At 42.9% G+C, this 12,567-nt stretch overlaps 1 protein-coding gene across 1 annotated transcript in view; it reads left to right on the forward strand.

Annotated features, from left to right (window-relative positions):
- EXOC4 (exocyst complex component 4) overlaps positions 1-12,567 on the forward strand; it is a 430,815-nt gene that overhangs the window by 59,079 nt on the left and 359,169 nt on the right. The window contains exons 6-7 of the mRNA XM_054189731.1: positions 2,992-3,235; positions 11,687-11,864. Of these exons, the coding sequence (XP_054045706.1) occupies positions 2,992-3,235; positions 11,687-11,864 (422 nt within the window). The remainder of the gene's footprint in view (positions 1-2,991; positions 3,236-11,686; positions 11,865-12,567) is intronic.

Genomic DNA, 12,567 nt, shown 5'->3' on the forward strand with positions numbered 1-12,567 from the left:
GGTTGGAATCTTGTCAGATCTTACAGATAAATGGGCCCCCAAAGCTACCCAGGATACCTGTTTAATAGGCAGAATGTGCAGGAAACGCGGTCCCTACTGTTTTATCAAAAGACCAGATCTAACAAAACTTATATACCGGTGCGTTGCTACTAGATATTGAACTATTCACTTTGCTGTTGTTTGTAAGAGATGTAAATCAATGTCCTGACTGTCTGAGAGGGTTCAAAATTGGTTTGCTCTTTTGAAAATGGAAGAGCGTTCATCTTCCTGTGCTGGTAGAGTTCTTGGCGAGATTGCTGCCTTTAGTCCTCTTAAATGCTGTCCTCGCATTTGGATATGGCAGTATTTCCTCCCTCTTGGCTTTTCATTGTGTGATACTAAGAATAATTTACAGGCTGCTTACAAAGGGGCTGCAGCGTAACGATGGGGACCTGTCCTCTGAAGGGTTGCTTAGGCTGTGAAATCTTCGCATTGAACTCAGAAGAACAAGATATTTACTGTGTTGTTTTTTTTTTTTAAAAAGCAAGAAGTTAAAACCTTTCTTCCTCTAGAGTTTCCAGTTGTTGTCATTTCCACAGCCCTTGTTCCGAAGAGCTGGTTTTCTGTGTTTGTGCCTGGCCTGCTGTGATTTTTTTGAGAATAACAAGTAGCATTAACGAAGTGGGTAGGCCACGTACGCAGCACACAAAGTGCTTTGCAGCCTCATGGGTTGAAAGGGGTGTGATAGATGAGAGCTTTGAGCAGAAATGTGCGTGCATCCAGTTGTTAACTTCTAACTGGTGTTATTGCTTATGCGTGGTTTCAATTATCTCCTCTATTCTTGCTTTTTTTTTCTTTTCTTTAAATTAACACATTCTGTGTGTTGCTAGTTACTTGCCCCAGAACTTGCTGAAATTTAGTGAGAGAGGAAAAAAGCACTATTTGATCTCACTTATGTTTTGGGCCCCTCACCACAAGAAAGACATTGAGGTGTTGGAGCGTGTCCAGAGAAGGACAATGGAGCTGGTGAGGGGTCTGGAGCAGGAGTCTTGTGAGGAGCGGCTGAGGGAGCTGGGGGTGTTCAGCCTGAAGAAAAGGAGGCTGAGGGGAGACCTTCTCGCTCTCTACAACTGCCTGAAAGGAGGGGGTAGCCAGGGAGGGTTGGTTTCTTCTCCCCAGGAACAGATGATAGGGCAAGTGGAAATGGCCTCAAGTTGCACCAGGGGAGGTTTAGACTGGATATTAGGAAAACTTTTTACACTGAAAGGGTTATTAAGCCTTGGAACAGGCTGCCCAGGGAAGTGGTTGAGTCACCATCCCTGGAGGTATTTAAAAGATGTGTAGACATAGTGCTTAGAGATATGGTTTAGCGGTGGGTTTTTGTCAGCGTTAGGTTGATGGTTGGACTTGATGATCTGAAAGGTCCCTTCCAACCGAGGTGATTCAATGATTCTATGGTTACCTAAAAGCTGAAGTCATTCTCCATTGTGACATGTGCTGACCTCACAGGTCTGTGCTCACCTCCCTCTTACCTGGTAGCATTGCTGGTGCTCCAGGTTGAAATGTGAGAGCGGGTGAACGGTGAGGTTGGTTTGAGCTGGAGATGCCGCGTTTGGGATTAGATCGACAGAAAGAAACAGTCTCTGCTGTGGAGGCCGGTGTAAGCTGACACTGAAAGAAGTGTTATCTGTTTATTGTGATGCTATTTATAAAGTGGCACCATACGGGACACTGTTTTCTTGATCTTGTGCTAACTTGCACGGTGCTGATGCTCTTGCGTTTGGAGCATCATAGCTTTAGACAGCTGCAGCGCTGCATGCTACTTGTGACGTGCCATTTTTCATTTTCTGCCATGTCATTTAAATCCTTCTGGTGGATCTTTTGACATTTATTCAGGTTCTTGGATAAACTTTGATTTAAGTAAAAAAAAAAAATCTGTTGAGCCATAGAAACCATGGGAGTCATCTGTCATCCAGCAGCTCTTAGCAGAGTTCAGTACCAGGAAGACGAAACAGCTGTTAGGTTTTACTTGCTGCAGAAGGGTATGGTATGGTGGACGGCACAGCTTCAGCTGTAATCTTTAGTGCCGCTTGTCCCCGTGCTGCCACTCCGGCTGTCAACAAGCAATGTGACTGTAGACCTTCCATGACGCTTTAGTTGAGTTTGCCTTGAAGACACTTACTTTGCATAAGTGTTTGAATGTATTTATTAAATGTTTCCCCCAGTCTTTAACAGAGACATCCTTTTGTTGTTGCTGGGTGTTATCTGTAAATTAAGAAATGTTGATTAATGAACATACTTAAACCAAGCATAGTACCTCTTGCCTTTCTCTTCCTTGTCGCTTAGCAACAGAATTTCTCCCTGTGCAATCCCTGTTACTTCAGGAGGACTGTATCCACAATAGTCTCTCTAATTCTGCTCGCTTTTCCTTTCTAGAAGCTTTGCTAAAAGATTTGAGTAACTTCGTCAACCCCTTGATGGTTGTAATAAAGCAGAATAGGATAACATCAAACAATCGTTCACTTTGTCAGGGTAAACTTTGCCGAATTCATCAAAAGTCTGTTAAGGTCGTTAATGTTTGTAATGAAAATTCCTCTCTTGTGAAGAATATAGTGAAGAAAAACAGCTGGGTTAGAAATTTAGGGCTTTTACCTTCTTGAAACACATGCGGGGGATTTGTAGTGCTATAATAGTTTCTCATTTATGGATATCTTAATTGCACCAGACTTTGTTTCCTAACTAATACGTAACTTACACCATCATCTCTATTTCTGAGTAAATCATATGTGCAGAGTGTTGTGTTTTTGTATAGGGAATCCCCCAAGTGAACAGAAATATCCACTGTTTCCCCCCAAAATCTGAGTGTTGCTGGCTTCCTGGTTTATTCCGTGGTTGCTCGAAGCGGTGGGAGTCCTGTGAAGGCAAAGGAGTTTATATGCTGCTTCTGCGTGGTACTAAGTGTTGGTTTTAATAGCTTCAGTCTTGGATTATGCCTTTTTAAATCTATTCCAGTGCGAGAAACAAGCCTTTTGGAAATTAAAGAAGACATGGAACTGGATCCAGAGGAGAACAGCGCTGTCTTCATGGGCATACTCATCAAAGGGCTGGCCAAGCTGAAAAAAATCCCTGAAACAGTGAAAGCCATCCAGGATCGCTTAGAACAAGAACTCAAGCAGATTGTCAAGCGCTCCACAACCCAGGTGGCGGACAACGGTTACCAGAGGGGGGAGAACCTGTCCCAGGAAAATCAGCCTAGGTGAGGATATTTCAATCACTGAACCTTGATTGCTGCAAAAAAAAAAAAAAAAAAGTCTGGAGAAGAGTGTTGCGTCCATTGATTTCAATTTGAAGGAACAACAATAATGTAAGAAAAGTTAGGAATGTAAGAGAAGTATTCAGAAAGAGGAGGCATTGTTGCTTCTCAGCTAAAGACGTGGGAGAGGGAGAAGTTTCCTTCTGTGTTTGGCCCTAGAAGATGATCTTTTGGCTAAACAGATGTTTGAAATGCCATTTTGATGATGGAAGCACAGTAGAAGCCAGCATTATTTAACTAGCAAGAGGTGCATAATGGTTGCACTTGGTACACTTGGTTTTTATTTTTTTTTTTTAACCTAACCTTTTGTTTTAAGCAGCTTTACACCAGATTGAATTTAATGCTGTCTCAAACTGCTGGTGTGTATGGTGTAAAGAAAACTTGGTGCCAAAACAAATACTATCTTCTTGTGTTGCACTGAGTCATGGTTTTGCACTGGTGCTGATGCCAGAGAAGTTTGTACGTTCCTATGTAATACGACTTGAAAAGAGAAGATTCAGCTCAGTTGTTTATTTCAAGTAGCAAAATCCAATTAAGCTGATGCAGGTGCAAATTTTTGAAATCATATATGGAACTAATTATATCAGTAAATATGTGGCCGCGTTTCTAATTGGTTTGCAGCCCCATTTACATTAATAGCAAGGTGTGGAAACCAACCGAGAACTATGTCAGGATTCACTAGAGCCGTTCTTTAGAAAATAGGACTCCATAAGGACTAGCTCTCACTTCTAGCTGAAATATTAATTCGTAATACTGCACGTTGTAATGATCACTGTCCAAAGGGAATTAATGGTGGAAAAGAAAAACGAAAACAAAAATGTGTGTCTTCATTATATGTAATATTTGTAGTGGAAAATCACTCCCAAGAAAAACTTCAGCTTGATAAAGACTTCTTTTTTTAATTCCTATCATTATCACTGCTGTGGAAACAATTATATTTTGAAGAATTCATAGAATTATGGTGCTGATAGCTCAGTGAAATTACCACAAGCTTTTTGGGTGGGTCAGAAAGTGGAATTTTAGTTTCTGATGCCAAGATGGAGCATAGCATGTGCTTGATACTTGTTTTATGAATCAGTCTTGAGAGGTTGTATGGCTACTGGTTGTCCATTGAAATTGATAAGTTGGATCAGATTGTGTTTTAATGACATTAACCTGCCCGAAGAGTTGGGTGAGGAACAAAAGTTTAATGGGTTTTGGCATGTGTTTAGTAGGAGTTTGTGAGCCTTTAAGATGCTTATATTCTAGAGCTATGGAAAGTGTCATGAATTCTAGTTGAATAAGGAGATAATTACAGCTGATTCTAAACCTGAATCGCATGTGGAGTTTACAGCAAGCAGGTGATTTCATTTATAGTGAAAAGAATAAATTATAGTATGGAAAGGTATACCTCCCCTTAAATTAGCCACAGCTCTAAATCAAAACTAAGCGACTTTCCTGCTGTCAGGAAAAAAATAAATCTGAACAACGAGGTCCTCCTATTTCAAGAGAGCTCTGTAAGACCCCAAATTTGAGCATGATGCAGCGCCTGAAACTGCTTAACTATTCATTAGGCTGTCAGCCACGCTGCTTACTTTGACCTCAGGATTCAGTGAGTAAAATGTTTTTCAGTTCACCTTAAAAGTAGTCACACTCGGATGCCTCTTACTCTCTATCCCTGAGCTCGGTGCCTGTATTCAGCTACTGTACTTTAAATGGTGTCCATAAAAATTCTCACTTCTGGCAAATAAAATGACTAATAAGGTGACAGAGAGGCCTGCAGGGTCTGAGGCCGTAGATTGAGCCTTCTGTTGGACAGGTTCCCTGTGGCTTGCTCGCTACGCACAGAACAGGTTACCTGCATTTCTTCATCCCTGTGTGGTGGCTCACCAAGGTTGGCTGTTATTTTTATTTTTTTTTTTTTTTTTCCCCACATGAAAAGGCTGGCGCTTCCCTCCACTTGGGGATGAAGCTGATAATCTGCTTGTAGAGGGTCTAATGTAATTCTTTTTGGGACCTTATATAAAAATTATGTCAAGCCCTCTCATTGTACAAAAGAGAAATAACTTCTAGAGCCTGCCCAGAAAAGCTGCAGATCTGGTAACAGCCACTGAGTTTGAAGAGATCAGACACTAGTCTTGCATTTTTCTTATTTTTTAAATTTGACTGCCTTTTGCCTCCTTGCGTAGTATGCATCCCTGGAGGTATTTAAAAGACATGTAGATGTGGTGCTGAGGGACATGGTTTAGTGGTGGACTTGGCAGTGTTGGGTTAATGGCTGGACTTGATGATCTTAAAGGTCCCTTCCAAACTAGGCAATTCCATAATTCTATAAGCTTTTCCATATTGACTTGTACCACAATCTTTTACATTTGTACATAAAACCATTATGAATTGCCCCCAAATTTTTAAGATCAAGAATTCTTTTTTTGTTACGACTCTAAAGCAACTAGCTCCCAGAGAGTAACGATGTCTTTTATGCCCCTCTGGGTGCTCTCCTCATAGAACCAAAAGCAGTGAGCTCTTGGATCAGCTTTTCAGTTCTTCATGAGGTCTGTTTTCTCACATGGAAGACCCATAGCCCCTCTAAGCTTGCCAGGGGCAAGTCTTGTCCATGTTATACAAGACGTTGTGCACCAGGCTTAGAATCATAGAATTGCCCCTGTTGGAAGGGACCTTTCAGACCATCGAGTCCAACCATCAACCTAACACTGACAAAACCCATCACTAAACCATATCTCTAAACACTACGTCTGCCCATCTTTTAAATCCTTCCAGGGATGGTGTCTCCACCACTTCCCTGGGCAGCCTGTTCCAAGGCTTAATAACCCTTTCAGTGTAAAAAGTTTTCCTAATATCCAGTCTAAACCTCCCCTGGCGCAACTTGAGGCTGTTTCCTCTTGTCTTATGGCCTGTTCCTTGGGAGAAGAGACCGACTCCCCCCTGGCTACCCCCTCCTTTCAGGGAGCTGTAGAGAGTGACAAGGTCTCCCCTCAACCTCTTTTCCATGCTTGTTAATTAGCATGTCCACGAGAGTGAACAGTGATTCCAGTGTTGATAATGTGTGGCCCATTCAGTCGTGGGTGTATTGTCCTTTGATTTGAGCACTTGGTCTAACTGAATAGAGAGTTGGTGTGAAATTGGAAGGGCTCATTTACAGGAGGTGACACTAGGTTGGCTAAGGACCTTCATATAACAGCAGAAGGATGTTTTTTCACCAGTGAGGTCACAAAGACAAGACTTGCATGGCCCTGTAAGACAAATGATTTTTAGGTTTCCTAAAACATGCAATATGGATGCAGTCTCGTAGGATAATGGACTTAGAGTAGGCCTAACTAGTTGGAACATTTTTGGCTGTCAGGTACTTTGCTCTGAATATAAACCCTCTTTACTGATGTGCACTTAACCCTCATGAAATGTCAATCATACAAAGAAAGTAAAACCTGGTAAAGGGCAGTAGTAGGTTCCTAGTAGTCCCCTGTCACTGGTGGAAGGATAATTTTGAAAAAGGTGTTTGAATCTTACCTAGTTGCAGCTGACCATGCCTTTAATTTAAGTGGCCTTTTCTTAAAGTCTAGGTAAGGTGTTTTTCTAAATTTTTTAGATGCCTGCGTTTGGAACAAGTTTCTGAAAAAGGCCTTAAATGTTGAAATTGCTGTTGACTTATCCTTAATGAGAGGCTCATTAGAGTATGCTGAGTACCTGCATGTTTAGAAATACGTATCTTGCCTTGTGGAGGACAAGGTATCGTAGAAGAGGCTGTGTTGCGTTAGCTTGGAGTACTGCTAGATCTTTATGGACCTGTGGGTCTCTTCTGAATTATGGAAGGTCGTTGAATTTAGAAGAATAATCTGGACGTATGCCTACTTGAGGGCCAGACTTACAGGACAAGATTTTGGTAGGGACACATTGCCATAGCTTTACTTTTAGTTGAAAATCGGCCAAGGAAGAGGAGGCTTTTGGACAATTTTGCCATTAAATCCTATTGATTGGATCCAACACACTTCTCTACATGTCCATAATACACTTCTGGCTTTTTTACCTCATCTCGAGGCTTTAAAATAAATACAGAAATTGTATACACGCTAACACTCTGACCAGGCAAAGGACACTATTGCTGCTAAAATGCACGAATTGTCATTAGCGACCTCATTCAGGTGTCAGCAGTCACTCTGCGTCAGTTCATTCTCTGTTATTGCCCGGACAATCGGAGATGCTTCCGGGTGTGTGTCACCGTCTCTCAATATATTTACCATATTTCTCGGTGAAGGGGTTATGAGATTGCTTTGACAAATTGCCTGAGCCAGTCTCCTGTCGTTCTCTGTACGTGTTCTGCTTAGGTCACTTGGTGCTGCCACCCCATCTGCATAAAATCTAGGCCATATTATTTTATGCTGTTTTGTCTTGTTGGCTGTCTGACACAGACTGTGTCTGTGTCTCTTCTGGGTCACCTTGTTTCGAAAATGACCTCGCAGATTTAGAAGACTTTTAGAGAAAAGAAAATTAAGATGAGAGGCACTGACTAATTTGAAAACGGGGAGATGTGGAAATACGAATGGAAACTGTGATGGGGTGGTAGTTAGCACCACCGAAGGACATAGATGGGAGAGATGTCGCGTCTGTCAGTCTGTAACATGAGAATAGGAAGGTGTACTGTGTGCGGCTGTGGAGCCCTCAGCACAAGAAGGATGTGGACCTGTTGGAACGGGTCCAGCGGAGGGCCATGAAGATGATCAGAGGTCTGGAGCCCATCTGCTGTGAGGACAGGCTGAGAGAGCTGGGGGGGTTCAACCTGGAGAAAGAAGGCTCCGGGGAGACCTTAGAGCAGCCTTCCAGTCCCTAAATGGGGCCTATAGGAGACATGGGGAAGAACTCTGGATCAGGGAGTGCGGCGATAGAACAAGGGGTAACAGTTTCAAACTAAAAGAGGGGAGATTTAGATGAGATATTAGTAAGAAATTCTTTACTGTGAGGGTGGTGAGACACTGGAACAGGTTGCCCAGAGAAGCTGTGGCTGCCCCATCCCTGGAGGGGTTCAAGGCCAGGTTGGACGGGGCTTGGAGCAACCTGGGCTGGTGGGAGGTGTCCTTGCCCAGGGCAGGGGGGTGTCACTGGATGATTTTTAAAGTCCCTTCCAACTCTAACCATTCTGTGATTCTATGTTGGAATTTAAAACCAAATAATTCTGTTCAGTATGATATTATTTCAGTAATGGCTTCATAAACAAGTTGATAATGTGAGGTCAGGCTCACCTAGGGACAATAAAAACGAATTTGCCAAACTATCCAGATAGTTTGTTTCTGCAAAATTGTACTTTTCTGGAGCAACAAGGAGGTGTATGGACAATTAAATTTTCATTAGGAATGGGGTGCTGGCAGAAGTTGGCCTTGCACTAGTGAATTTTCTCAGTGGCATATAATTAACTTGCTCCCATAATGTTAACTTCTTTGTGATTTCAACCAAGGCTGTATGTATGTTCCTCCAACATGACATTCCTCCTCTATTCAAATTCTTTTACAGCTGGTTTTCTTATTTTTGTCTGGCTCTGGCTGACTAGCCGCTTGCCCTAGCTGCCTCTCTTGTCTCTTGCTATGAGAACTTCTATTTATCTCTTGGGAGCTGTTGAAGCGCTGGTTGCCTCTGCCATGTCCTAGAGTGTGTTGGAGAAGACACTCGCTTAACAGCGGTGGAGGGTGTTTTTCAGGCAGCCTCACCTGCATGTTGTCCTGTCTCTTGTGCAGATAACACTGGCGATGGGCTGACAGCAGGTAAGGAACCCAGCACCCAGAGAGGTGGTGGAATCTCCAACTCTGGAGACATTCCAAACCCGCCTGGATGTGTTCCTGTGCCACCTGCTGTGGGTGACCCTGCTCTGGCAGGGGGTTGGACTAGATGATCTCCAGAGGTCCCTTCCAACCCCGACCATTCTGTGATTTCTATGATTTCTATGAAGAAAGGAGATGTGTAGGTCTTTCCACAGTAGCAATTTCTCAACTTCACCTGGACAGGACAGTTATTAAGCTTTATACAAAGCCTAAATGGAGGAGAGTGGCTTTTCTTCCACACTGGACTTTCCCATATTGAAAATGTAATGCTGTTAATATTGAGAACGGCCGTCTCTTCCGATGCTGTCTTTACCATCATGTCCCATGTATTTCTGTTTATCTCCTGCCAGTGTCTTATTTAAATTCGTAAAGACCTGTAAGAAAGCAGTGTTTTCTCTCTTAATACCAACAACGCTTTTCTTTAGGTGTTTGTTGGTCTTCTTAAATATGAAGAAAATTGATACACACACCACTTTCTTTTGGATTGCTTAAATATGTGCCTTAGTTCCATAGTCACTTAAGGTATGGCACTCACAATGTCCCTGTGTTTCTTATGTGTACCCTAAGATGTACATACAGTACCATATACATATACAAGATATAAACATAGTACCTTACAGATGTACATACACATGAAACATAAAAAGGAGGCTGAGGGGAGACCTTCTCGCTCTCTACAACTCCCTGAAAGGAGGTTGTAGCGAGGTGGGGGTCGGTCCCTTCTCCCAAGTAACAAAAGATAGGACAAGAGGAAATAGCCCCAGGTTGCACCGGGGGAGGTTTAGATTAGGAAATATTTCTTCACTCAAAGGGTTGTCAAGCACTGGAACAGGCTTGGTGGAGTCACCATCCCTGGAAGTACTTAAAAGACGTGTAGACGTGGTGCTGAGGGACCTGGTTTAGTGGTGGACTTGGCAGTGTTAGGTTGATGATTGGACTTGATCTTAAAGGTCTCTTCCAACCTAGACGATTCTATGATTCCGTGACTCCGAAACACATCTTTATTTTTAGTATGACATACATCTGACCACTTGACCCGCTATGCCTCACTGTACCCTCCCAGACTTATCCAATGGCTCTTGCTATTGAATCAAGGTGCTCTTCTGCTTAACCATTTGAGTGGTGTGGTTGACATCACTGGGAAGTGAATGAATGGCCCATGTGAGATCCCCAAGAGATTGCTGTGTAATGCTGTGCATGTCTATATATGTCAATATATAGATGTGCTGTGTATATATACGTAAAAGTCTAGTATATGAATGAAATAGAGTAAACTGATAGTATGTGTTTTTAAACAATAGCCAGCTTCTGTCCCTTGCAGACTGGAAGTTCTGTCTAGGATTGCTGCAGGCTAGTAGTAGGTGGCTTTAACCACAATGTCATGCCAGGGCACTCACTGTCTGCTGATAACAGCAGCAAATGTCCTACAGCTTCTTAATTACTCCAGTTAACTAACTGCTGGCTTAAACAGCTGATGGAAGTGGATATTTGCAGATATTCAACACTCTGAAATGAAGTGGCCGAGGCATGAAGACACACCTCATTAGTGATTGTTAACTAACACAGAAGACTGTAGTGTGGTGGTTAAGGAGCGGGTGCAGCCCCGATCGTGCCACAGATCTCCTGTCCTGCCCTGGGGGTAGCACCTTCTGGTGGGGAGACACAGCAAATGTGTGGGAACTCCTAAGCTGCTGCAGTGAAATGTGATGGAGCCTGTCTGTCAGAGCTAGAAGTGCCTAACATATGGATTTGGGAAGTGTTATCGTCACATTTTGTTGGGGTTGCATGTGTACTTGAGTTGCTCATTAAACGGCAGTGAACTCGATCAGAATTTTTCTTTTCTCAAATAATACAAGATGCGATGAGTTATTGCCTTATCACAAAATATTTAGGACTTTGCAAAGGTACATTAATTGCTATAATTGGGCAGTAAGGAAGCCGTAGGAGCAGGTAAAGTGTGGTAATTTAGATGAGGTTATGCTGTAGCACCTCCCAGAGAGCAGTAAAATCTTGATAACTGATGCAATTGATGAGGCTTGGTTTCTGATCCTTCATGTTGTTTAAAACCTGCCGTAATACTCATTTCATCATTCAAAATGAGTATCTTGTGTTCTGTTTGTATGAGTAAGTCAATTTTTATTGACTTGAGATGCTTACTGTCTTCTGGGGGAAATGCAGGTTGTCTCCCTCCCTGTCTGCAGCTCTGTCTGGGAACTTAAAATGGTCTCTGATACCATGGTACCGAAGTGTGGTTACTGGGTAGTTACTCATGCGTTTGTCTTTCCTGTAGCCCCAAGTAGAACACGTTAAAACTCAGCAGCTCTGCTATAGAGGCGGGAGTGAGAAGGAAGATCCTCAGAAGTATTTAGATACCAAACCCGAGCTGCTGACAGCTGACGTTGGTCACCTGAAGCCCCCAGAGAGGGTTTGAAGCTGGGTGACCTCCCTGCTTGCAAGCAGCATCTGTCACAAAACAGGGTCTATGAAGTCATGGTCTTCTGGCTCCTGGTCACTGCTGTGATGTCCTGCGTGACACTGTGCCTGTGGTGTCTTCTGGAAACTGAGTGGAAGTTGTCTTGATGGTTTGCAGGTTGCTGCTGGAACTGCTAGAGCTTCTCTTTGACAAGTTCAACGCTGTGGCGGCTGCGCACTCTGTTGTCCTTGGACACCTTCAGCAAACAGTGGCCTCTCCTTGCAGCCAGTATGATGGTGATATCAAGCTCTATGACATGGTTGATGTGTGGGTGAAGATCCAAGATGTCTTGCAGGTAAGAATGCTTCAGGTGGGCACATTTTCAGCTTGAAACAGTTTTTTATAACCAGAATACCAGAGAATACCTGTCAGCCTCAAGCGAGAGCTGTGCTGGAATTTGTCTTGATTTTTGGTAAGTGGCCACACTTATAACAGACTGTTTAACTCCAGAGAGCTTAAATATCAGCAAAAAAATGTCTGTGGATTCATCCTTATGGTGTATGGGAAGGCTGATTCTTTTTGCTTACCAAGTGATTTATTGGAAGCTTTCAAACAGTGGCATTTTTGTTCTATGTTACCATGTCATGCCTGTCTTATAAAGTGTCACAGCTCTAATCGCTTGTCTTCTCTTGTCATTATGGCTTGGTTATAGTCAGCTGAGACACTTGCTGCCAGCATGTTTTCAGGGAATTCTTATTTTATTCTTATTCTTGACTGTAGTGTACTAAAGCTGTACCTTGCTTAGGCTTTATTCTGCCGGCGTGCCTGTCACCTTGGTATCTGAGACTCACAGGCAGCAGACCCATCATCTGTCACATGTCTGCGCTCTCAGTTTTGCTGTGAGGCTAACACATGCACATTAGAGGGTTTTATTTATTTATTTTGGAATTGCCTTTATATATAGTACACAGATGTACACCTCACCCGGTATTTGATAGAGGAGGTCAAAAAAATGAGCCCAGCATTATTTACAAGAGGTGGCAAGATTTATGGTGGTC

This window comes from Rissa tridactyla, chromosome 1 (genome assembly GCF_028500815.1).
Source record: "Rissa tridactyla isolate bRisTri1 chromosome 1, bRisTri1.patW.cur.20221130, whole genome shotgun sequence".
Taxonomy (NCBI): Eukaryota; Metazoa; Chordata; class Aves; order Charadriiformes; family Laridae; genus Rissa; species Rissa tridactyla.